This window comes from Eschscholzia californica, unplaced genomic scaffold (genome assembly GCF_041429995.1).
Source record: "Eschscholzia californica isolate CP2 unplaced genomic scaffold, dmEscCali1.0.p SCAF_5, whole genome shotgun sequence".
NCBI classification, from domain to species: domain Eukaryota; kingdom Viridiplantae; phylum Streptophyta; class Magnoliopsida; order Ranunculales; family Papaveraceae; genus Eschscholzia; species Eschscholzia californica.
Window position 1 is genome coordinate 5,080,856 of NW_028238472.1, and position 26,989 is coordinate 5,107,844.

General features: G+C 35.2%; 2 protein-coding genes and 1 long non-coding RNA gene across 4 annotated transcripts in view; 1 reads left to right on the forward strand and 2 right to left on the reverse strand.

Moving 5' to 3' along the window:
- The window catches only part of LOC147536487 (putative LRR receptor-like serine/threonine-protein kinase At1g53440), a 56,738-nt gene extending 45,401 nt beyond the window's left edge, over positions 1-11,337 (reverse strand). The window contains exon 1 of the mRNA XM_086643941.1: positions 11,208-11,337. The gene's annotated coding sequence lies outside the window, so the exon portion shown is untranslated. The remainder of the gene's footprint in view (positions 1-11,207) is intronic.
- LOC147536489 (putative LRR receptor-like serine/threonine-protein kinase At1g53440) overlaps positions 1-11,363 on the reverse strand; it is a 29,202-nt gene extending 17,839 nt beyond the window's left edge. Inside the window, exon 1 of one of the 2 annotated variants that reach the window (XM_086643936.1) lies at positions 10,917-11,363. In XM_086643936.1, the coding sequence (XP_086500062.1) occupies positions 10,917-11,070 (154 nt within the window). In that variant the 5' untranslated portion in view covers positions 11,071-11,363. The remainder of the gene's footprint in view (positions 1-10,916) is intronic. The other variant, XM_086643937.1, reaches the window with a different exon arrangement.
- LOC147536491 (uncharacterized) lies at positions 342-6,185 on the forward strand. The gene is made up of 4 exons (XR_015226115.1): positions 342-3,387; positions 3,497-3,572; positions 4,394-4,480; positions 5,925-6,185. It is a non-coding gene; the product is annotated as an uncharacterized LOC147536491 (long non-coding RNA).
- Positions 11,364-26,989: the final 15,626 nt, after the last annotated feature.

Consider the following 26,989-nt stretch of genomic DNA (forward strand, 5'->3'; position numbering starts at 1 on the left):
AAGATTTTGATTCTATCTTTGCTGACTTTTATGTGCTCAGCACATCTGAGTCAGGCCTACGTGAAGGTCCCACTCAGATATCATAATGTGAGTAAGGTTCCTTTAACGGTAGGTCACTTACATTGTGATTTTGTTTGCCGAGTACATTGCCTGCAGAAGATAGTGATGACAATCAACTGAGCATTATTGAGGTACGAATTGCATTCATATTAGGCTTAGGTTCATATCATTGGTTGGTTGTGGATAGACTTCTCTGATTTTCGATACTTCGATGTACTCTGAAAATGAATACTTGGTGAACGGTTTACATTGGTCGTTTGTTTCCTCGATTATTGTGCAAGGTGGTACAAGTGGCCGATCAAGGATTGATAAGATGGTTTGGTATAAAGTTTTGGGCAGGGCGGCATATTGATGTTGTGAAAGTATCAAAGACAAAAGTGCTTGAGGAAGTTAAGTGTAGTTGACTTTTGACATTATACAAGTTCACAAAGATCGACAATTGGAAAATGTTAAGAAAATTACAAGATGAAGATGGATATATTGGTTCATTTAGGACAAGGATAGTGAACTAGTAAGCTAATCCCCATAGAAGGACGATTTGGAAATCTATAATGACTCAGGGAAACCGAAGCAAGAAATGGTGCTAACAACCAGGTGTCCAGCAACAATAACCTAGGGCATTAAAGTCAAGGAATAATATGCGTGGACAACTTATCTGATATGGATGAATTTGTGGTAAAATTTTGTGAGCCTAAGTCACTCGAGCAGGTGATTCTCATATGAAGACATTGCCAGGAGTAATTAACCTAGGTGAATCGGTAATATGAGAAATGCTATCGAGTAATGAAGAAGCTACAAATTGAACCACTAAAGAAGTATTGTGATCATAATGGTGCGAAAATATCTCTACGAAGGATTAACTAGATGAGAAGATGAGTCGGACCTTTTGTGTTATGGACCTCATGGTAGTTGTACACCTTCCTTCATTTACGAGTTTCGATCAGATAAATTAGAGAGAGTTGAGGTTGACTTTGATCGGTTTTGTTTCTAGCATGTATTATTTTAGTTTGATTACAGATAAGGTATGGTCTGGTTGAAAGAAAGTTATATGATAGAAACATATCTTTTATCGGCTATAGTTGTTGGTGGTGAGATTTAGGGGCATCAGACACATAACCTTATCGAGAGAGACTACTTCACTGAATGGTAGTTCGTCACCTGGAAATAATAGATGTGTTGGTCTTCAGATTTATAGATGTGGCACAAATGTCAGTTATGTCGGGGTTTTTATCAGTTGTCAGAGTATTATCAGTGACAAGGATAGTTGTCTAAGTCCAGTTGTTATCTGGTACATCTTTTCATTCAGTTGCACTATACGAGATGGTATTCTCAAGTTATATGTTGACTGCACGATATTGAGTTCGATTTTTTCTAAAGGATTTATATTTTTCATATAAGACTACGATGGATTTCATCGACAATATTCAGTTTATTTAGTGATTGAGGAAATATGGTCTAGCAGGCTAATGTACGGGATTGAACTATATTGGTTCAACGAGATACTTCGTTGTTAGAGGTCGTATTAATTGAGACATTATTGGTTATTAGAAATATCTGGGATTCTCAGGTTATTGTAGAATGATTATCGAGGGTTGGTTTCTGTATGACTTGTATAGATATTATAGCGATTTTCTATTTATATTATATCGTGTTATCGACAACAACTATGTTTTCTTTGGGATTATAGTTTCGACGCCAAAATCGACTTGTATATATTATAGATGCCCTTAATCTTTATTTTCTTATACTATGGGCAACGGTATTTTCTTATATTATTGAGAAAGATATTTTCTGAAGATGTGGGATCCACGACAACTTATACTTACAGATAGATTATAGATTATAGGGGGCTTCATTCTTTATTTTCTTATATCGAGGATAGTTATAGAATATTCTTGGGTCTTGTAGTAAGATGAAAATTCGACTTTATTGTTCAGTTGTTTGATATTTAGAATTTGTTTCAGACTTGGAGGTTGATGTCGGAAGAGGAAACATATGTGACATCATTTCTATGGTTGCACATATTAGTGTTTAACCTCAATTTCACTTCATAATATTACTAGTTCTGCAGAAGAATTCAGGATATGAAGGGTTGGACCTTTTTGTTTATAGAGTTTAGCCAGACTGATCTTTGTTAGATGCAGTGGGTTTGTGATTTAGAAATGGTACAGGTTCTCTCAAGTTCAGAGTTGGTCGAAAGAACTGGGCAAAAGAATAGAAGAGGTTGGTTAGTTGTCTTCTTAGCATACAATCAGATTTATAACATCATAGTCGTTGGTTAACATGGGATCAAGAGATTACTTATCAAGGGTTCATTGCATTATCTAATTGTTAGATTCCTCAGATTTTAGTGTGGAGTACTTTGGATAAGAATTCGAGAATTGTTTGTAGTGGTTAAGTTATGTACATAGTATTGGGGTACCACGTTGAATTTCATACCCCATCTCTCTACAGATTGTTAGATTGGTTGTCTGAATAAACTGGTTAGTTATCAGTATCTTTTGTTCGAATTGATAGAATATTGCCGCTTAAGTATTTTCATGTGACAGTGTTTTCTCACAACAACAACAACAACAACAATACTCAGTTTATTCTCATCAGATTGATTCGTTTGTGTTTTTGTGTGGGAACTTGTATTGTCAGCATTTATAGATTTGAGTTATAGACTTTCTTGGACCAGATAGGCAGAGAAGATAGGGAAGTTTTGTTGATCATCGACAAAGATTCTTGACTATGAGGGTGAACACTTTTTTTTTATGTCAGAATTTTACGACAGAATAGCTCAGGAGATTCGGACTTCTGTTAACTACCTTTAGGAATAAGGGAATCCTAAGAGATTTACAAGCTACTAATGTCCAGGTTGGCGTCGAAAAGGCACTTCTCTTGGTTCGAGATTTGTGACAGCTTGTATTGAGATTGACAACTGTTGTTTCATTATTTACTCTCTTTGAATTTCGAGGACGAAATTTCATTTAGGGGGAGAGAATTGTAACGTCCCGTGCTTTCGATTCAGAAAATATAAGACTAAGGTTAGGCGAAGGGCCATTTGAAGTTTAGAGAAAGTTAGGACAAGGACTAAATCAACAACTGGTGCAGAAAATAGGGTGTTTTCTACGACCAGGAAATATTTAGGGGCTGCTTTGCAAGTTTATAGAAATTGAGGGACTAAACTGTAAATTCGAGTGGATAAGTTGTAAACCAAAAAAAAATCAGATTTTCTTCCTCTCTTTAAACCGACTGAGATTAGGGCTTAAGCTCAAGGGAAGAAATTGATTAAGATTGAGAGTTGGGTGAATTTTAAAGAGAAATTTTGAGTTCAATCAAGAAGTAAGTGTTGTTCTTAAGCTTTTTTGTTTAGGTTTTTGATGGAAACTTAATTTTCTCTCTCTATGATGTTGAATTGAGTTTTAATGGTAGTTTTCTTTACTACTTGAAGAACTTGGTGAATTGAGGAGGAATTGGAAGAGAATAATCAAGAGAAAGCTATTGAAATCGATTTTATTGGAATCAAGGTAAGAAATTTTGATCCCTATGGTTGTATAATGAATTTTTAAGGGTATTTCCTTACCTTTATGTGTGATTCTATGATGTTAGTTAACTTAAAGAGTTATGAAGTTATGTATGAAGAATCAAGTGGATGAATAGGTCAAGACTTGATGAAAAACAGTAGGTTTAAGAACAAAACTGCTACTGTTTTTGGGTGTTTAGACAGTCTTAAAGGCTTCGGAAGAATTTCGAGTCTTCATAGATATTATAGCTCGTCTCGTTCCGATTCCAGAAACATATTATAATGATTATTCGGAGTTCGTATGAGGACGATATGATGGTTAGAGTATGCAGCATACGAGCAGTAAAACTGATGCACTGCTGCGTATCTTTTAGGTTTTTCCGGCATGTTTTAGTCGTAATTAGGAGAAGACACCTGAGAATGAAACGCTAGGAGTGAAGTTAACTTTCCGAAAACTTAAGAATCAGTTGAATCGGATTAAGGACTAAAGAGTATTGTTTGTTTGAGTGCGCAGTGCGCAATTAAGACTACTTTGTGTGTTTATGCATTTTGGATACGGTTCATTCGGATTTTAGCAAGAGAACCGAAATGTTAAAGGGCATAAATATACTTTAAGCGATATATGATTCAACTTAATTGAGTATGACAACGAAAGTTTTTAAATGGTCGAAAGTACTCGGTATAGTCGATTTCGTTACAAGGAACAACTTCGGAATAGTTTGGTTTATAACGGGACCTAATATAGGTTGGATTTGTATATTAAGGGTGTGAATAAGATATTCGTGTTGTCAGAGTGAAGGTGACTCTTGTTCCTTGTACTTTCAGCAGGAAGCGAATACTACGTAGAGGAGAGACCCGAGGAGTCCGAATCTCAGGTGGACGACAACGAACCGGAAGTGTACTACATCTGAGGTAGGATCCTATGAATCTTACTTGGAGCACGGGTATTCCCCGTTACACCATTTTATATATATATTTAGTTTTTATCTTTTTCTTTTTCTTTTTCTTTTCCGTTCTTTAGTTAAAATTATGACATAATATGCTATGGTGGGAATGTATGTGGTGTGTTGTGTGTTATGGATGTTTATCTTTTAAAAACAAATTGGTTTTTCTGAAAAATAATCACATGGAGGCGGAATCGCTTGATCTGTGTGATCGTTTTGTGTGAATTGTAAACACGTGGTGGCGGAATCGCTTGAGCTGCGTGTATAACATGGAAGCGGAATCGCTTGATCTGTGTTACGTGTATTGATTGTTTGACGCCGGGCATTGGTTGGTCCCCTTGTTTATTTTTCTGTTATGGATTAGCCATGAATTCATGTCAAGGGTTACACTCGGTGCATGCGCAGCCGTTTGGTAACGACCATTCCAGTTTACCCAGAATGGGGTCCGAGAGAGATTGGGAGTTGGGGTATTCCGACCCTTGGAGTGATTAGGGGACTGACCAGTGCCATGTTTGTTTATTTATTCTGCTAAGCCACTGGTGTTTGTGGTTTGAATTCTGTATGATATGTGATTGATACTTACAACATTTTCACCGAAATGAAATAGGGTGCTTACCCGAGTTTTCGTAATAAGAAAATACTTAATCCCTTAAAGTGGACACTTATAAAAGCTTGGCTTTAAACAGGGTTTACCCTACCTTGAGAGACAAGAAAGCTCTTCTCCTTTGGGTTGATGGGACCTTTAGGAGGGCTCTGTTCTTGTAGCTTTGGGAGCCTATCAGATCATTTAATATTATTATAGGTTCATGCATATGTTTGGGTATTCTTCGAATGGTCAATGAGTTACCTTGCGGGGAAGCGTCAGATCTGGCCGGAGATAGGACGCGCCTCAAGACGAGATAATTGTATCGCCGTGGGTATATGGCTCTACTAAGCGACGATACTCTTATAGTCGTCTGGGTAAGTCATGACATATTCTAAGCGTATCATTGTTTGGGTGAGATTTACTATTCGATGCGTATTGAGATCACAAGTTAGCCCGATGGGCGATGATGACGAAGGGAGAGTTACGGAAGCTCTTACCGGGGTATTACGTGGATCCATGTGTACACTGCAGTAGTCAACTGTTCGATAAGGCGCCGCCTGCCTACGTACTAACAAAGGCCTAACGGTTCTTCCTAGCCGAATAGTAGGTGACCCCGACTGAGGGCGTATTCAGTCATGATCTTGGTAAGCTAGAAGAATTATCTTGCTGTATTGCCTTGCTTGATGTGCATAATATCTATTTGTACTATTGTATCACCTAAACTATTGTTTTATTAAAAGGTTGATGTGTGGTGCGGGTAGGATGTCTAGGTATCCTACTGAGCTAACTTTCGAGTTATCTCACTCCTTCATTTGTTTTTGTTCAGGTACTATAGTTCCAGATCGACCTAATCTTGCTTGTGAGCAACTGGTGATGTGAGATCGATTTGTTTTTGTATATTTTGAAGTTATGTATATTATCAGAACGAAGAATATATATGTATCACTGTAGTATATAGTAGGTGCGAGATGTTTGGGGTTTGTAGTTTGTTTTGTCGTGATATGAGTTCATGTGCATGTATATATGTATGTTTTGGCAGGTTTTACAGGTTTTATAGACTCAATTTACAGAGGAAACTCTGCCGAAATTTAGTCTCGTCTTTTTGACTTTTAGTTCGTTTTCAAAAACTATGATTTCTTATTAGATTTCCGCTGCTTCATTTTATTTGTTTGATAACAGAGATAAGTGTGTTGGCTTTGGTTTATTTTAGAAACTCTGTTTAAGCGAGACTGAGACTTAGTTTCTTTTATAAACTGCCGGGCAAACCGTGTCTCGGAACACGGGGCGTCACAACAAATATACCCCCGCAAAAACCGAAAATTACTCTATCTTCATCTTCTTGACTTCTTCATTTCACCACCACTACCACCATCGCCACCACCGCCACCACTAACACCACCGGCACCACTAACACCACCACCACCACATAACACAACAAAAAACCAATTAAACGCACACAGTGCCAGTCTCAAACATGCCCTAACCGCCACCTCAACACCATCACGACCAGATGACGGGCTTTTTGAACCCTCGTCGTCCACCACCACCACCACCACAAGAAGGGCTTGCAACCCTCGCCGGATCTGGTGAGGGTTATCTTGTTCGAAACCCTCGTTAGATCCGGCGTCAATCTAGCTTTGGCTAATCTTCTATATATATATAGAGAGAGAGAGAGATAGAGAGAGAGAGAGAGAGAGAGAGAGAGCAAATACAACAGTCACCACTCCATCATCAATGGCAGCAACATCGTCTGAAACTACAACTTCTGGGCTTCGATCTAAGTCGTTGCTAAAGTCAAATGGGAAGGTAGTTGTTTCTGCAACTATGGAGGATAGAGAAGGTAACAAAATCTTTTTTATTATTATGTGATTTAGGGTTTAGATGATGTAGGAAGTAGCAGCCGGTTGGGGAACAAAAATTTTGATAGGGTTTGGATGAAATAGAAAGTAACAGCAATTTGGGAAAGAGGACAGGAGAGAGAAAGGGAAAGTGAAAAAAGAAAAGTTAAAGATAGGGTTTTTTCTGCTTCCTTAATAATATAGATGGGGGGTATAAATGTAATTTTATTTAATTCAGATGAAATGATTCAGACTTGAAAAACAAACATCTTACTATAAAATTAGTCAACCAATTCAGATTAATCTAATTCAGTTGAGTTAATTCAGATTCAGCCAATTCAGATTCAGACCCTCACAAAAAAACAAACACAACCTTAGTCTTATTGGAAAAAAAAACTAAACTAAAAACATAAACTAAATTCCGGCGAAAGTCCGGCGGACGATAGCCATTAATGGGACTACCGCCGCCAGCTAAGCGGAAGACTACGATTGACTAACTACTCCCAAAAAAGAAAATCTGAGCTCTTATACCATGTAAGAAAAGAGAATTATATTGAATTGACTTGATGTTCCTAACAATTACATAAGATCTTTATAAAGAGTTTTACAAGAGAGAAGTTTTAACATTTGTACTATGTGGGACTAGATAACTATTCTAACAGTGGGTTTTAGGGGGAGGGTTAAGAGGTGGCCAGTGCTAAGGTTTTAGTAAGTTACAAATACTAAAACCCTTGAGAAGCCTTTTTAATCTCTATCTTCTTTCACATTGAAAATCATCGCGTCATTGTTTGTCATGAAGTAGGTCTCACCAACCGAACTATGTACATCTCTTGTTTATGTGTGATTGTTTCCTTCCATTATTACTTTTCTTGGTTTATTTGTTCTTGGTCATAACACTTATTTTGTGCAAAACTTTACAAACATTACGTAATATAATATGGGATCGATTCCTTTCTGGCTCCGATATGTGACCAATTTATCATTTTGGCTTATATAAGTGTTCGACAATTTATTTTAGTCTCTAATTTTTGTCTCACTTTTCAGTTTTGTCCTTGCGGTGTTTTTATTTTCCGGCCGGCTACCTTCAAATATAAAAATAATAATTTATATCCTCTCTCTAAACACTCTGGCGAAGGGAAACCCCTTCGCCGGAGTGTTTAGATAGAGAGAGATGAGAGATTTTTTTTTTATGAAGGTCGCTGGAGATTTTGATCGGTCGACGACCTTACCGGAGAAGATGATGATGTAGCCAGAGAGATGACGTGGCAGAAAGAGGTGATGAGATGGAGGAGAGAGAGTTAATGGGACATACAACGGTAACGGAAAAAGGGGCTCATCTGGATATTTTTGATAAACTAAGGAGCTACGCGGTAAACTAGCCATAAAGTAGGGGTCATTTGAGAAATAACCTTTTTTTTTAATTTTCCTCCAAAACCTAACACTTTGTGACCCAAACCTGCTTTTATTCTCTCAGACTTGACCTTTTGTCCCGAAATCAGACATTTGGACCCGCCTTACATGTCAATCTTGGTAAGAGATTTTAACTTGAGGGTGTCCTTTTTTGGACTTACGACACATTTTCTTTGGGGAAAAATGTGATCTGATAACCAAGCTATAACATTTAGGGTCATTTTGATTTTTTGTCAGCTGGTTTTGAGTTGCATGACTACAAACTTAATTTAGTATCAGAGGTAAGTCAACACGTGATGGGCTAAATACGTCTAAGTTGAGGGGGCGTGTAAAAATAATAATCACATGTAAAAAGAATGATACTCTAGTAACTAAGAATATAATAAGGCAAGTTTTATAGGCAACGTCCAAACTTGTTAAAGGCAATGTATTTTCCATCCATGTATGACTTGGTCGAAAGAAGTGGACCAACTATAGTTAAAGGAAATGCCCAAATTTGAGGGAGTGTATCACCCACCTTTTATTCTCTTCTTCTTCAGGCAAACAGAGATAAATGTAGAGAGAAGAGAAAAAGAAAGAAGAAGAAGGAAGGAGAAAGAAGATAAAGGAGAAAGAAGAGGAAAGAGGATGAAGAAGAAGGAAGTGAAAAAAAAAAAGTCGTCAACCGGAGATCACCGGTCGGCGACTGTTTGCCCCTTCACCGGAGATGGGAAAAGAAGAAGGAATGAGAAAAAAGAAGAAACTATTATTTTTGTTATGGCTGCCGGCCAGAGATTTGTCGGCCGACGGTCTCCGGCGACAACCTAATGGCGTTAATTGTGCCGTTAGGTCAAACATTAGTTGAGGCATTGCCTCCTTTACATACATTACCTTTATCCACGGCCGGTGACAACCTAATGGCGTTAATTGTGTCGTTTGGTCAAACATTAGTTGAGGCATTGTCTCATTTGCATATATTATCTTTAACCATTTTAGGAAGGTCGCGGCTTTGGGGAATAAAAGAAATTCTCCGGGGAATAAAAATTTAGTCAATAAATATCTACTCATGAGAATATTTTGTTTTTAGTCCAAAAATTGACTTGATAAAACATTTTCCCTTAATCTTTATCTTGTCTCTCCCTATCTCTCTCGATATATCTCTATCTCTCTCTCCCACTGTCTCTCACCATCTCTCCCAATTAACCAGAGTTTTTCTTGGTGGATTTCCAATAATTTCTTATTTTGGGTGACCAAAAAATTCTCATTATCAACACTGTTTACATCAATTAAACCCTTCAAATCTCTATAATGAACCACAATTGTAGGACCTGAAGAACTTTTTATCAACTTTGATACCTCCTCAAACTTTAACCTCAGTAAACCCCCATTTAAATTCCATTGTTGAACTCGACCACTTCATTTGCAATAGAAGTATAATTCAATCCAGAGATCTTATCGGGTAATCTTATTTCTCTCTCTAAAATCTCTTTAAAACATCTAAGAGCTTCATTTGCAGAAACCCCAACGAGCAATGGATTCTTTTCTTTCTTCTTAACAAGAATTCCCCCAATTATACTACAATTATCATCACCACCATCAGAATTCCCCAACCCACCACTAGAAATCCCTGAAGAAAACGGAAAGTTAAAACCTTTTTGACCTAATTCGGTACCAATCCCAGTTAAATTGTAGAGAATAACGGTGTTGGATACGTAGAATTAACAACCCTAGGTATAAACAATTGATAACTTTATATCATAACTTCTAAAACCAGCTTCACTAAAAACCCTACTAACAATTGGATCATCAAGAATCGATAAAATACTAACTGTTGTAAGTCAACTTTCACTGTTGGTTGCTGATTTTGCTGGTTAACTTGAACCTAATTAAGATGATAATTAACTGGATGTCTTCTTTGACCAGCTTGAGATCTTTTCATGGCGGCCATGAACGAATTTGAAATTGGTGGTTCATCAGGTAAATTTGAAGAAGATTTTGAAGATGGAAGACTATCTAAAGCAACACTGAAACAAAGTTCTAGGGCTTTGAATTGAACACGAGAGAGGGTAGCAGTGAGTTAGGGAGAAGAAGAGAGGAAACAAAAGATGTGGAAGTGGTGGCCGGAATGGTGGTGATGTGAAGTTGTGGTGGTGAAGGTGATAAAAAAGATGAAGATTAGGGGGTAATGTAAGATCAAGTGAGTTTTTGGACTAAAATAAAATATGTCCCGGAGAATGTACAAAAAAAATATGAATTACCTAGAGAATTTATGCCCCGGAGATTATTCTTTATTCCCCAAAGCCGCGGCCTTTAGGAATTGCCTTTAGCAAGTTTGCCTTTAACAAGTTTGGGCATTGCCTGTAAAACCTCCTATATAATAATACCCTAAATGTACTTAAATATAATAATATCTAGTGTGTGATTTTTTTTTTTGTTGAAGGAAGTGTGTGATTGTTATGAAAAGAAGATTATCATCAAAACTCAACTATTAGGTCATGCAAGCAAGAAAAATTCTACTAAAGAATGAAACTTCTATTGAAACAATTATGAAATCAAATATCATTATTAAAAATGTTAAAAGCTTATTTTACCTTCATCATCAGGTAGAACTTGAGCATCAGATCTGAATAACCCTCCTCCTCTTCCTCCTCCTAAGAAATTAAACTCTAGTAGTAGAAGAACTAAAAGAAGAAATAGAGTTGAAAATACTCTGTTTGATCTCACACTTACAACTCCTACTTCCATCTATACTTCACAGCTCAAATTGTTCCCCCCCTCCTACTTTCACAGCTCAAACTGGAAGCAGCAGCACCACAAGAACTACACATTAGAGAGAGAGAGAGAGAGAGAGAGAGAGAGAGAGGTTGACCCAAATTACATACTACCTGATTTGAATTAAATAATTAATCTATATCTTTGTTTGTTTTTGATTTGTAGTTCTCCTACACGGATAGATAAAGACTTTATTAGTAAACGTCGTCCAAGTTCACTTTCTACAAAAAGAAATAGAAAAAAATAGTAACAAGTTCACATCATGTAGGAAGGGGTGCTGCATTCACATCTACTTTTACCTCCTCCACCCTTTTAGTCTTTGTTTTTCTTTTTTATCTTTTATGGTTAATTTTGTGTTGAATAGAATTTTATTCTAAATTCCTCAAAATTCGAGAACTCTCAAATCCGACCCGAACCGTGTTGGTCAGATCGATCATTCTCTTAAAGTGAAATTACCAGACTTAAAGACTTTGGAAGCCATTTATCCACTACATTTTTCTTTTTATTTTGTTTGTGCCTTATTTTCGGAGGAGAAATTATGACATAAATTTTGTTTACCAAAATTTGATTTGAGGAGCTCATAAGCTCCTACCTGTGTCTAATTAATTTTGATATATAAAACACAACTTTCTTTAGTTGTATCTAGACGTCTAAAAGGATTTGTTTAAGATCACATTTATTATGAAGACTTGGAAACTAAGGTGTGAATCCCAGAGAAATTAATTGGCCAACTATATTGCTCTCCCATTCATCTTGGGTGGATGTTTCCATGGAAAAGGAAGGGAATAAATAAACGACCAAAGTCTTCTCATTGGACCAAAACAGAATGCGAAAATTCAATTATGATATCACAATCCCACCACCAACTATATTTATAACTCTACAACTTAACTGTGGTTTTTTTGGGGGGAATTTAGGGTTGTCCCTCCTTCTCGATGTCCAATTAGGATAGTTTTTTTTCTACAGTGGCTACATTCAATACGAATAGATACAGCAAATGAAGATAAAGATGAAGGTGAAAGAAACGGTTGAGAATAAAGAGACAGAAAAGAACTACAAGTTCAAAGTAAAAATTAATTTAACTTTGACGTGAAAGTCAAATGCTTGAAAATACAGAAATAGGCTCATCTTGTCATTGAGAGCGACAAAAAGCGCTTGTGAAAATTTCTCTTCGTGCCGCAGAAATGGGATTGACACTAGTCAATCACGTTTGACCACTGACATTTATAGGTGCCATTTTCGGACTAACCCGTCTGAGAGCCGAAGAGAAGTATCGGACTAGTCAGTCCGAGAGCCGAAGAGATGTCTCGGTCTACCCCAGTCGGCCAATCTGAGACCTTGCTTTGGCTCTCAGGCTGGGGTAGTCTGAGACCTTAAGCAAGGTCTCAGACTAACCAATTCAGAGCCCTCGGATTTTTGACTTTGTTTCTTTCTTTTCCCTTCTATTTTCATTAGAGCTTAAGTAAGATCGATCTTACATCATTATACTTCTTTGATCAGTTATATTTTAGTGAACAAGAGGAAGATCGATCTTTGAAGGGTTGGATCTAATCTTGATCGAGAGAGAGAGAGAGAGAGAGAGAGAGAGAGAGAGAGAGAGAGGGAGGGAGGGAGGGAGGGAGGGAGAGAGAGAGAGAGAAAAAAAAAAAGTTGAGGGAAAGATCGATTGAGATATTTTAGAGTTTGTTGAGATCTCTGAAGGGATGGGTTCTTGAACGAATACTTCATAAGCAAGATGATCTTTAAAGAGAACAATCACTTTCACTGTAATCTCAATTGAATGATCAGGAGCAAATATGCTTGGGATAACCAGAGCCATGTCTAAGAGACATGATAAGGCTAATAGTAGCTGTAATAAAGAAATTTTGTTAAAAGAAAATTTTGAAAAATCTTTACAAAACTGGAATTTACCAGTTCAAAGTTCTGTTTATAAACAGAAAGGAACTTTTGAATTCACCTCTGATTATATCGTAAAGACTGTAGAAGAGGCTATACCCTTAACTGAGGGTTACAACTCATTCCAACTGTTGTCAAAAAATTTGATTGATAAACATAGACAACAATACAAATTCTTGCATATTGGGTTAATTCAAGTAGGTTTGAAACCTGCTACCCGTTTAGGCTTAAACACGTCCGCAATTATTTGTGTACGTGATAAAAGGCACAACAAATTTCATGACTCATTACTTGGAATAGTGGAGTCTAGTCTTTGTGACGGACCCATATTCTTTTCGTGTTTTCCAAATTTTACTCTGTCATTAAACGACCCCACAATTATGTACTCTCTTTGCCTTGACATTAAATCTGATGGATTTAATATGATGCAAGGAGCTGAAAACATAATCCTTATTTACAGGATTCAGTATAAAGTTATGAACACCGTAGTACCCAAAATGAAAAATATTTTACAAGATCAAAAGGGGTCTACTACTTTGTTTATAACCAATTTAGAAAAAAGCAATGTAAAGGTCCCAAAAACGATCACATGGGATCATGTTAATTTACCTGAAAAATGGATTCTTGAAAAGGCTAATGAGCCTGTTAAAAAAGATAACCGTGAACTCGAAGAAATCAAAGAGTTCCCTGACGGTGATGTTGAAATTGTCTTCTCTAATCAGAGAATTGCAAGGTTAAAATTGGAAAGCCTAAACAACAAAGTTATTCCAGGTAGAAGTTCTACTTCGTCAGTTCCAACAACTAATTTTGAAAAAATTTCTGGAACAAAATTTACCTCTGACGGAGTAAACCAACCTGAATATAGGGTTAATTTACCCACTTCTGAAATTAATAGTGAAAGAACATCCCCCACTCCTTCTGATATGGGTTATTATAGCCTTTCGCCTATAACGATCCATAAAGAAGAAAAATTCAAATTTAAATTTCCTTTTAGGGGACTTCCAAAGGAATTATTTTATTCCAAAGAAAACAAATTTAAGAGAACATGGTTTTTCCTTGTTAAAGACTCTAAGAGTCATGAAAAATGGTTTTCTCGCTATAAAAGGGTTTTAATAAAAAATGGAGAAGTTATTGATTTCTTCATTTTTATGGAACAATATTATGAAGAATTTCCTGACTTCAAGGATCAAGATTTCATATTTTCTCTTGAAGCTTCTTATAAGAATTTTATTGCTAAAAATGGAAAAGTTTTTAGGAGTGTTCATCCTCCGGAAACCCAATTAGCAATAAGAATCAACAACGAAGAAGTTGTAGCAACTCCTTACAGGAAAAGCGACAACATTGAGGCTGTTGTTGAACAAAACAACTTTACAAATTTAACTCTCAGAACAATGGGAGATCAATTAAATAGAATTGAGAAAAATATTGATTTTGAAAAACAAGAAAAGGCTTCAAATGTTTCTAAAATTTCAGAAACTACTTTTGAAGAAAAGGTTTTATTCAAACCAATGAGTTCTGAAAACTTTGATTTCAAAATGGATCCTCAGAATTCTGAAATGGTTGATGAGATTATAAAAAGATTAAAAAATCTTGGAATTAAAGACAATGAATGTGCTCCTCTAGAGACACATGAGTCAGATTATAATTCTGATGCTTCTTATGATGAAGCAGAAAATTCTTCAAAAACAGAAGATAAGATCAATCTTCTGGAGAATATGTTCTTATCAGAACAAAAAAATAATGAAAATAAATTTCAAGTAAATAAGCTTGCATCTTCCTACAAAAAGAAAATGGCTTATAATATTCCTGCAAAGCCCTATTATCATAGGCCTACACCTGTAGACCTTCAATTAGAACAACATGATGAATTCATGACTGTTCAATTTGATGGAAAATCCATTAATGAATGGAATATAGATGGCATGTCAGAATACCAAATGCAAACGGTATTGCACTACATGACTATGTATGCAACTGCTTGTAAAGCACATGGTAATTCTGATCAAAATATTGCCAAAGCCTTAATTCAAGGATTTACTGGTCAATTGAAAGGATGGTGGGATTTCTACCTTCCTGAAGAAGCCAAAATACATATTTCACAGGCTGTTAAAACAGAAGTTAGAGACAATCAGGCTGTACAAGTTACAGATTGTGTCAATACACTTCTGTATACAATAGCAAAACATTTTATTGGCACTACATCGTTGCTTATTGATAGATCTCAAGAGCAACTGATGAATTTAAAATGTCAGAACTTATCTCAGTTCAAATGGTATAAAGACGTATTCTTTTCAAAAGTCTTCACCAGACATGATAGTCAAAATGATTTTTGGAAAGAGAAGTTCTTATCAGGACTACCCCATTTCTTTGCGGAAAAAATACGCAATCGTATTAAGCAAAGACACAATGGAATTATTCCTTATTCCGAATACACTTATGGGGATTTATCCTCAGAAGTGGTTGCTGAAGGCATTAATTTATGCAATGAAATAAAATTGCATAAACAAATCCAAAAGGAGAAAGTCCTTGGCAAAAGAATTATAGGGGACTTTTGTGAGCAAATTGGCTTGCCACCTATTGGAACCTCTATCGAAAATAGAGGGAATAGGACCAATAAGGTCTATGCCAAGCAGAAGTATTTTCCCAAACAGAAAAGGAAAAAAAATTTTAAAGGAAAGAAAAGGAAGTCTGAACCTGAGAATAATTCTCGGCAAAAGACTATCCCTGTCTGCTGGAAATGCCAGAAACCTGGCCACTACGCTAATAAGTGTAGAATGAAAAAGAAAATCAATAGCCTGAATATTGATGAAGGCCTTAAGAGGTCACTTGAAAAATTACTTCTTAATGAAGAAGGAAAAAATTTTAAAGTAGCCGCTATTGCAGAAGACAATCCTGAGGAAGAATCATCTTCAGAGGGATCTGATGATCAAATAGAAGAATCTGAGGATGACTCTTGCGAAGGAAATTGTGATTACTACAAAGCCTTATGTCAGGCAAATGGTCTATTTCCTTTAACAAAAGAGGATAATTTCATCCTTGACCTTATTGATCAACTTTCTGATCCCATTGCTAAAAGACAAATGCTTCAAAAGTATTTGGAAGATTACAATGGAAAGAAAGGTGACAAAAGGTTAAAATTTGAAGAGCCAGAGACTTATAGTCTAAAAGAAATTTTACAAAGAGCTAAGGCTTCAATTTCAAAAGAAGAAACTCCTGGAGAATCTTCTCGCATTAATGAATTACTGCATGAAGTCAAAGTTCTCAAAAGAGAAATTAATACTCTTAAATCTAGAGTAACTTCTCTTGAAATTAAAAAGGATAAATCTATTCTTTCTGAGTCTGATTCTGATCATGAGTCAGATGAAGAAGAATGGAATTCCTTAAAGGAAAAATTAGATACTTTAACATCTGTTAAAGATAAATCTTCAAAAGACGAAGGATCTTTGAAGGATGAATCTTTAACATATGTTAATATGTTAGACAGGGTTATTACCCATAAATGGCATATTAAAATTAAAATCATTGTTCATAAAGAATATACTCTCTCTGCAATTGCCATGGTAGACTCTGGAGCAGATTTAAACTGTATCAATGAAGGATTGATACCCTCCAGATATTTTTCAAAAACTACTGAAATTTTAAATGCTGCAGATGGTAGAAAAATGCTTGTAAATTACAAGCTACAAAATACTGTAGTTTGCAATAATGGAATTTGTTTAGAAATGCCATTTATAATGGTAAAGAATCTTTCTCATGATGTTATTTTGGGAAATCCTTTTCTTCACATGTTATATCCCATTAAAAGCATTAATGAGAAGGGTATAACAAGTTCCATTAATTCTCAAGAAATTACATTTAATTTCGTTACTGAACCTCGTTATCACGAGATTGATTTGTTACAAAAGAAAATTCAAAGAAAAGAAAATTTTCTTAACTCCTTATCCCAGGAGATCAGTTACATGAAAATTACTGAAAAAATCAAACATCCTTTAATTCAAAAGAAAATAAATGATCTTCATGATCTTATTGTCAAAACAATATGTTCTGATATCCCCAATGCCTTCTGGGAAAGAAAGAAACATATTGTTAGTCTGCCTTATGAGCCAGACTTCAATGAAAGGCAAATTCCCACTAAGGCTAGACCTATTGCTATGGGACCTCGCCATTTGGAAATTTGCAAAAAAGAGATTGATGAGTTATTACTCAAAGGTTTAATTAGAAAATCATACAGCCCTTGGAGTTGTCTTGCATTTTATGTTGAAAATGCTGCTGAACTTGAAAGAGGTGTTCCTAGGCTTGTAATTAATTACAAACCTTTGAACAAAGATCTTAGATGGATAAGGTATCCAATCCCTAATAAAAGGGACTTATTAAATCGGCTGTTTTCAGCCAAAGTTATGTCCAAATTTGATATGAAATCTGGGTTTTGGCAAATTCAGATCGATGAAAAGGATAGATACAAAACTGCATTCACAGTTCCATTTGGCCACTATGAGTGGAACGTGATGCCTTTTGGGCTTAAGAATGCCCCCTCAGAATTTCAAAATATAATGAATGACATTTTCAGTCCTTATACGTCATTCTGTATTGTTTATATCGATGATGTTTTAGTGTTTTCTGAGAATATAGATAAACACTTTAAACATCTTCAAGCATTTATTAATGCTGTCAAACATGCTGGTTTAGTTGTGTCAGCCAAAAAAATCAAATTATTTCAAACAGAAATAAGATTTCTTGGCCATACCATCAAAGAAGGGACTATTTTCCCTATTGATAGATCTATTGCTTTTGCGGATAAATTTCCAGATGAAATCAAAGAAAAAACTCAATTGCAAAGGTTTTTAGGAAGTCTTAATTATATTTCTGACTTCTATAAAAACTTAGCAATTGATGCTAAGCCTTTATTTGACAGGCTTAAGAAAAATCCTCCTGATTGGACTAATGTTCATACAGAAACAGTCCAAAAGATAAAATTAAAGATTAAGGAAATCCCTTGTCTTGCCATTGCTAATCCAGAAGCTTTTAAAATTGTTGAAACTGATGCTTCTGAATTAGGCTATGGTGGAATCCTTAAACAAAGGATTAATAACAAAGAAACCCTAGTGAGATTTACTTCTGGGATATGGCAAGGGCCAAGGAAAAATTATTCCACAATTAAAAAAGAAATCCTTTCTATAGTTCTGTGTATACAGAAATTCGAAAGTGATTTATTGAACCAAAAATTTTTTGTCAGGGTTGATTGCAAATCAGCCAAAGATGTTTTAGAAAAAGATGTTAAAAATATAGCATCAAAACAAATTTTTGCCAGATGGCAAGGCATATTGTCTGTGTTTGATTTTGACATTGAGTTTATCAAAGGAAGTAGTAATTCACTACCTGATTTCTTGACTCGTGAATTTTTGCAGAGTCATGAGCAAGAAGTCTGATAATGGAAAAGGGAAAGCTAAATTGGCAGTTTCTCCCTCAAGCGCGAGTTCTCAGTCTTATAAGACTATGATTGGTAAAACAACGGAACAGCTTAAAGCTGAAGCCTTAAAGGCGACTCCTAAGGAGTTAAAATTAAGAGAAGATGCTTATTTAGCAGCAATTCAGTCTAATCAGACTAATGAGTATATCTATCCATATATTCCTTACACTACTATATGGATAGCTCCTATTGAGCTAAAATACGCTCATCTTTCTCCAGTTGAAGCTTCATCCTTTTACCTTAGGGAATCAGCAGACCCATTCCTTTATCCTAAGGAATACAATTTTTACTGCGCAATCCTGTAAGTAACTCAATCAGTGGATTTTGATTCTGTCATAAGGTCAGGCGCAGAATGGGCTTATTCTAAAGCCTTTATTAAGAAAGTTGTTACCCCTGAAAATTGGCAGGGTGATTTATTCAAATATCATGAAATACCCAGAGCTGGAAGAAGAGAATTGGATAAATATTGGTTTAACTACTTCGACTACATTAAAGCCTGGGAAGGAGCCTTCTGTTATGAGAATAGACTAAAGAAACACAGTTGGTTCCTCCAATTTCGTGATTTCAACACCACTAATCTTCCACAGTGGTTCATCAAATGGTTTTACACTTGGGGATCACACCCTGTAATTTTCCCTGACAAAGTTAGGAATATATTTGATGATTTTATTAAATCTAACCCATCATTAAAAAATCCCGAGCTTATCTTTGCAGCTTATTATCAGGTTCCATGGATAGCTAGATGGGACGTTGTTATTGCAAATCTTCCTATTAAAAAATTTGAGATAACAGTCTCTCATATCCCTTATTTGGGAAGAAGAATTCTTATTAAATGGTGGGATAAATTTGAATTCTTTAAGGATTCGATATTTTCTGAAAAAGGAATTGTTTCATTTGAACCAGCACCTCCACCAAAAGCTCCTAAAAAGGATGTCTCAGATCTTCTTAAGGAACTGCTCGCTTCATCCTCAAAGTCAGACCTAAAGAAGCAGTTGAGAGAAATTTTAAACAACTCATCTGATGAAGATGACGACACTGAAGATGATGACTCTATGCAAGATTCCCAGGACCCATATGCATAAAAGTCTAAATCTCAATTATGATCGCTTTTATTAAAGTCAAGCATTTTGTAAAAAGAAGGATATTATTATATCCACCACAATTGTAGTTACTTTAAATATTCGCACTTTAGGTTGTCGGTCATTTTACTTTTCTTTTTGGTGTCGGCATAAAATGCCAATTATCTTTTGTAAAGGAACGTGCACTAGCAGTACTAATAACCTGACGATGGGGCCCAATGAGCACCCGGGGTTACTTTTACCTGCTACTCAAGTTCCCGGTAACCGGTTTATAGGTCATCCGGTTACTCTTAGTATCTATATAAACGGTGCCATTACTTTCATCCGGTACCTTCGAATCTTGTAACATAGCAATAATAACTTTGAATAATATTCTCCCTAATTTCATCATCACCCATTCTTCCACTAACCTTGAGAATTCCACGCTACTTCCTATTTCCCACTTTATTTCTTTCTTCCATGATCCTGATGACGTAGATTAAAGGAGAGTGGTATCAGAGCCAAGTTAGTAGGTATGTAGTATATCATAGTTTTAATTCCATTTAAATTCTCGTAAATTTAAATTCTCGTAAATTTATGTTTTATGTTTTGTTTTAATCTTTGTTTTAAGTGTTTAAGTTGTTGTCCAAATTAAATTTCTTTAAATACTATCATACTTATTAAGTCTTGAAGCGTGACTTTGGTGAACTAAAGTAATTTTGTCCTGTGAAACCCGGGGAAACCCTAAGTCGCGTAGCCTAGAATTCCCGTGTTAGCCGGTGAGGGCGTTGTAAGGGATTGGCATAAATCGTTGACAGTGATCAGGAGCAAATATGCTTGGGATAACCAGAGCCATGTCTAAGAGACATGATAAGGCTAATAGTAGTTGTAATAAAGAAATTTTGTTAAAAGAAAATTTTGAAAAATCTTTACAAAACTGGAAATTACCAGTTCAAAGTTCTGTTTATAAACAGAAAGGAACTTTTGAATTCACCTCTGATTATATCGTAAAGACTGTAGAAGAGGCTATACCCTTAACTGAGGGTTACAACTCATTCCAACTGTTGTCAAAAAATTTGATTGATAAACATAGACAACAATACAAGTTCTTGCATATTGGGTTAATTCAAGTAGGTTTGAAACCTGCTACCCGTTTAGGTTTAAACACGTCCGCAATTATTTGTGTACGTGATAAAAGGCACAACAAATTTCATGACTCATTACTTGGAATAGTGGAGTCTAGTCTTTGTGACGGACCCATATTCTTTTCGTGTTTTCCAAATTTTACTCTGTCATTAAACGACCCCACAATTATGTACTCTCTTTGCCTTGACATTAAATCTGATGGATTTAATATGATGCAAGGAGCTGAAAACATAATCCTTATTTACAGGATTCAGTATAAAGTTATGAACACCGTAGTACCCAAGATGAAAAATATTTTACAAGATCAAAAGGGGTCTACTACTTTGTTTATAACCAATTTAGAAAAAAGCAATGTAAAGGTCCCAAAAACGATCACATGGGATCATGTTAATTTACCTGAAAAATGGATTCTTGAAAAGGCTAATGAGCCTGTTAAAAAAGATAACCGTGAACTCGAAGAAATCAAAGAGTTCCCTGACGGTGATGTTGAAATTGTCTTCTCTAATCAGAGAATTGCAAGGTTAAAATTGGAAAGCCTAAACAACAAAGTTATTCCAGGTAGAAGTTCTACTTCGTCAGTTCCAACAACTAATTTTGAAAAAATTTCTGGAACAAAATTTACCTCTGACGGAGTAAACCAACCTGAATATAGGGTTAATTTACCCACTTCTGAAATTAATAGTGAAAGAACATCCCCCACTCCTTCTGATATGGGTTATTATAGCCTTTCGCCTATAACGATCCATAAAGAAGAAAAATTCAAATTTAAATTTCCTTTTAGGGGACTTCCAAAGGAATTATTTTATTCCAAAGAAAACAAATTTAAGAGAACATGGTTTTTCCTTGTTAAAGACTCTAAGAGTCATGAAAAATGGTTTTCTCGCTATAAAAGGGTTTTAATAAAAAATGGAGAAGTTATTGATTTCTTCATTTTTATGGAACAATATTATGAAGAATTTCCTGACTTCAAGGATCAAGATTTCATATTTTCTCTTGAAGCTTCTTATAAGAATTTTATTGCTAAAAATGGAAAAGTTTTTAGGAGTGTTCATCCTCCGGAAACCCAATTAGCAATAAGAATCAACAACGAAGAAGTTGTAGCAACTCCTTACAGGAAAAGCGACAACATTGAGGCTGTTGTTGAACAAAACAATTTTACAAATTTAACTCTCAGAACAATGGGAGATCAATTAAATAGAATTGAGAAAAATATTGATTTTGAAAAACAAGAAAAGGCTTCAAATGTTTCTAAAATTTCAGAAACTACTTTTGAAGAAAAGGTTTTATTCAAACCAATGAGTTCTGAAAACTTTGATTTCAAAATGGATCCTCAGAATTCTGAAATGGTTGATGAGATTATAAAAAGATTAAAAAATCTTGGAATTAAAGACAATGAATGTGCTCCTCTAGAGACACATGAGTCAGATTATAATTCTGATGCTTCTTATGATGAAGCAGAAAATTCTTCAAAAACAGAAGATAAGATCAATCTTCTGGAGAATATGTTCTTATCAGAACAAAAAAATAATGAAAATAAATTTCAAGTAAATAAGCTTGCATCTTCCTACAAAAAGAAAATGGCTTATAATATTCCTGCAAAGCCCTATTATCATAGGCCTACACCTGTAGACCTTCAATTAGAACAACATGATGAATTCATGACTGTTCAATTTGATGGAAAATCCATTATTGAATGGAATATAGATAGCATGTCAGAATACCAAATGCAAACGGTATTGCACTACATGACTATGTATGCAACTGCATGTAAAGCACATGGTAATTCTGATCAAAATATTGCCAAAGCCTTAATTCAAGGATTTACTGGTCAATTGAAAGGATGGTGGGATTTCTACCTTCCTGAAGAAGCCAAAATACATATTTCACAGGCTGTTAAAACAGAAGTTAGAGACAATCAGGCTGTACAAGTTACAGATTGTGTCAATACACTTCTGTATACAATAGAAAAAAACATTTTATTGGCACTACATCGTTGCTTATTGATAGATCTCAAGAGCAACTGATGAATTTAAAATGTCAGAACTTATCTCAGTTCAAATGGTATAAAGACGTATTCTTTTCAAAAGTCTTCACCAGACATGATAGTCAAAATGATTTTTGGAAAGAGAAGTTCTTATCAGGACTACCCCATTTCTTTGCGGAAAAAATACGCAATCGTATTAAGCAAAGACACAATGGAATTATTCCTTATTCCGAATACACTTATGGGGATTTATCCTCAGAAGTGGTTGCTGAAGGCATTAATTTATGCAATGAAATAAAATTGCATAGACAAATCCAAAAGGAGAAAGTCCTTGGCAAAAGAATTATAGGGGACTTTTGTGAGCAAATTGGCTTACCACCTATTGGAACCTCTATCGAAAATAGAGGGAAAAGGACCAATAAGGTCTATGCCAAGCAGAAGTATTTTCCCAAACAGAAAAGGAAAAAAAATTTTAAAGGAAAGAAAAGGAAGTCTGAACCTGAGAATAATTCTCGGCAAAAGACTATCCCTGTCTGCTGGAAATGCCAGAAACCTGGCCACTACGCTAATAAGTGTAGAATGAAAAAGAAAATCAATAGCCTGAATATTGATGAAGGCCTTAAGAGGTCACTTGAAAAATTACTTCTTAATGAAGAAGGAAAAAATTTTAAAGTAGCCGCTATTGCAGAAGACAATCCTGAGGAAGAATCATCTTCAGAGGGATCTGATGATCAAATAGAAGAATCTGAGGATGACTCTTGCGAAGGAAATTGTGATTACTACAAAGCCTTATGTCAGGCAAATGGTCTATTTCCTTTAACAAAAGAGGATAATTTCATCCTTGACCTTATTGATCAACTTTCTGATCCCATTGCTAAAAGACAAATGCTTCAAAAGTATTTGGAAGATTACAATGGAAAGAAAGGTGACAAAAGGTTAAAATTTGAAGAGCCAGAGACTTATAGTCTAAAAGAAATTTTACAAAGAGCTAAGGCTTCAATTTCAAAAGAAGAAACTCCTGGAGAATCTTCTCGCATTAATGAATTACTGCATGAAGTCAAAGTTCTCAAAAGAGAAATTAATACTCTTAAATCTAGAGTAACTTCTCTTGAAATTAAAAGGGATAAATCTATTCTTTCTGAGTCTGATTCTGATCATGAGTCAGATGAAGAAGAATGGAATTCCTTAAAGGAAAAATTAGATACTTTAACATCTGTTAAAGATAAATCTTCAAAAGACGAAGGATCTTTGAAGGATGAATCTTTAACATATGTTAATATGTTAGACAGGGTTATTACCCATAAATGGCATATTAAAATTAAAATCATTGTTCATAAAGAATATACTCTCTCTGCAATTGCCATGGTAGACTCTGGAGCAGATTTAAACTGTATCAATGAAGGATTGATACCCTCCAGATATTTTTCAAAAACTACTGAAATTTTAAATGCTGCAGATGGTAGAAAAATGCTTGTAAATTACAAGCTACAAAATACTGCAGTTTGCAATAATGGAATTTGTTTAGAAATGCCATTTATAATGGTAAAGAATCTTTCTCATGATGTTATTTTGGGAAATCCTTTTCTTCACATGTTATATCCCATTAAAAGCATTAATGAGAAGGGTATAACAAGTTCCATTAATTCTCAAGAAATTACATTTAATTTCGTTACTGAACCTCGTTATCACGAGATTGATTTGTTACAAAAGAAAATTCAAAGAAAAGAAAATTTTCTTAACTCCTTATCCCAGGAGATCAGTTACATGAAAATTACTGAAAAAATCAAACATCCTTTAATTCAAAAGAAAATAAATGATCTTCATGATCTTATTGTCAAAACAATATGTTCTGATATCCCCAATGCCTTCTGGGAAAGAAAGAAACATATTGTTAGTCTGCCTTATGAGCCAGACTTCAATGAAAGGCAAATTCCCACTAAGGCTAGACCTATTGCTATGGGACCTCGCCATTTGGAAATTTGCAAAAAAGAGATTGATGAGTTATTACTCAAAGGTTTAATTAGAAAATCATACAGCCCTTGGAGTTGTCCTGCATTTTATGTTGAAAATGCTGCTGAACTTGAAAGAGGTGTTCCTAGGCTTGTAATTAATTACAAACCTTTGAACAAAGCTCTTAGATGGATAAGGTATCCAATCCCTAATAAAAGGGACTTATTAAATCGGCTGTTTTCAGCCAAAGTTATGTCCAAATTTGATATGAAATCTGGGTTTTGGCAAATTCAGATCGATGAAAAGGATAGATACAAAACTGCATTCACAGTTCCATTTGGCCACTATGAGTGGAACGTGATGCCTTTTGGGCTTAAGAATGCCCCCTCAGAATTTCAAAATATAATGAATGACATTTTCAGTCCTTATACGTCATTCTGTATTGTTTATATCGATGATGTTTTAGTGTTTTCTGAGAATATAGATAAACACTTTAAACATCTTCAAGCATTTATTAATGCTGTCAAACATGCTGGTTTAGTTGTGTCAGCCAAAAAAATCAAATTATTTCAAACAGAAATAAGATTTCTTGGCCATACCATCAAAGAAGGGACTATTTTCCCTATTGATAGATCTATTGCTTTTGCGGATAAATTTCCAGATGAAATCAAAGAAAAAACTCAATTGCAAAGGTTTTTAGGAAGTCTTAATTATATTTCTGACTTCTATAAAAACTTAGCAATTGATGCTAAGCCTTTATTTGACAGGCTTAAGAAAAATCCTCCTGATTGGACTAATGTTCATACAGAAGCAGTCCAAAAGATAAAATTAAAGATTAAGGAAATCCCTTGTCTTGCCATTGCTAATCCAGAAGCTTTTAAAATTGTTGAAACTGATGCTTCTGAATTAGGCTATGGTGGAATCCTTAAACAAAGGATTAATAACAAAGAAACCCTAGTGAGATTTACTTCTGGGATATGGCAAGGGCCAAGGAAAAATTATTCCACAATTAAAAAAGAAATCCTTTCTATAGTTCTGTGTATACAGAAATTCGAAAGTGATTTATTAAACCAAAAATTTTTTGTCAGGGTTGATTGCAAATCAGCCAAAGATGTTTTAGAAAAAGATGTTAAAAATATAGCATCAAAACAAATTTTTGCCAGATGGCAAGGCATATTGTCTGTGTTTGATTTTGACATTGAGTTTATCAAAGGAAGTAGTAATTCACTACCTGATTTCTTGACTCGTGAATTTTTGCAGAGTCATGAGCAAGAAGTCTGATAATGGAAAAGGGAAAGCTAAATTGGCAGTTTCTCCCTCAAGCGCGAGTTCTCAGTCTTATAAGACTATGATTGGTAAAACAACGGAACAGCTTAAAGCTGAAGCCTTAAAGGCGACTCCTAAGGAGTTAAAATTAAGAGAAGATGCTTATTTAGCAGCAATTCAGTCTAATCAGACTAATGAGTATATCTATCCATATATTCCTTACACTACTATATGGATAGCTCCTATTGAGCTAAAATACGCTCATCTTTCTCCAGTTGAAGCTTCATCCTTTTACCTTAGGGAATCAGCAGACCCATTCCTTTATCCTAAGGAATACAATTTTTACTGCGCAATCCTGCAAGTAACTCAATCAGTGGATTTTGATTCTGTCATAAGGTCAGGCGCAGAATGGGCTTATTCTAAAGCCTTTATTAAGAAAGTTGTTACCCCTGAAAATTGGCAGGGTGATTTATTCAAATATCATGAAATACCCAGAGCTGGAAGAAGAGAATTGGATAAATATTGGTTTAACTACTTCGACTACATTAAAGCCTGGGAAGGAGCCTTCTGTTATGAGAATAGACTAAAGAAACACAGTTGGTTCCTCCAATTTCGTGATTTCAACACCACTAATCTTCCACAGTGGTTCATCAAATGGTTTTACACTTGGGGATCACACCCTGTAATTTTCCCTGACAAAGTTAGGAATATATTTGATGATTTTATTAAATCTAACCCATCATTAAAAAATCCCGAGCTTATCTTTGCAGCTTATTATCAGGTTCCATGGATAGCTAGATGGGACGTTGTTATTGCAAATCTTCCTATTAAAAAATTTGAGATAACAGTCTCTCATATCCCTTATTTGGGAAGAAGAATTCTTATTAAATGGTGGGATAAATTTGAATTCTTTAAGGATTCGATATTTTCTGAAAAAGGAATTGTTTCATTTGAACCAGCACCTCCACCAAAAGCTCCTAAAAAGGATGTCTCAGATCTTCTTAAGGAACTGCTCGCTTCATCCTCAAAGTCAGACCTAAAGAAGCAGTTGAGAGAAATTTTAAACAACTCATCTGATGAAGATGACGACACTGAAGATGATGACTCTATGCAAGATTCCCAGGA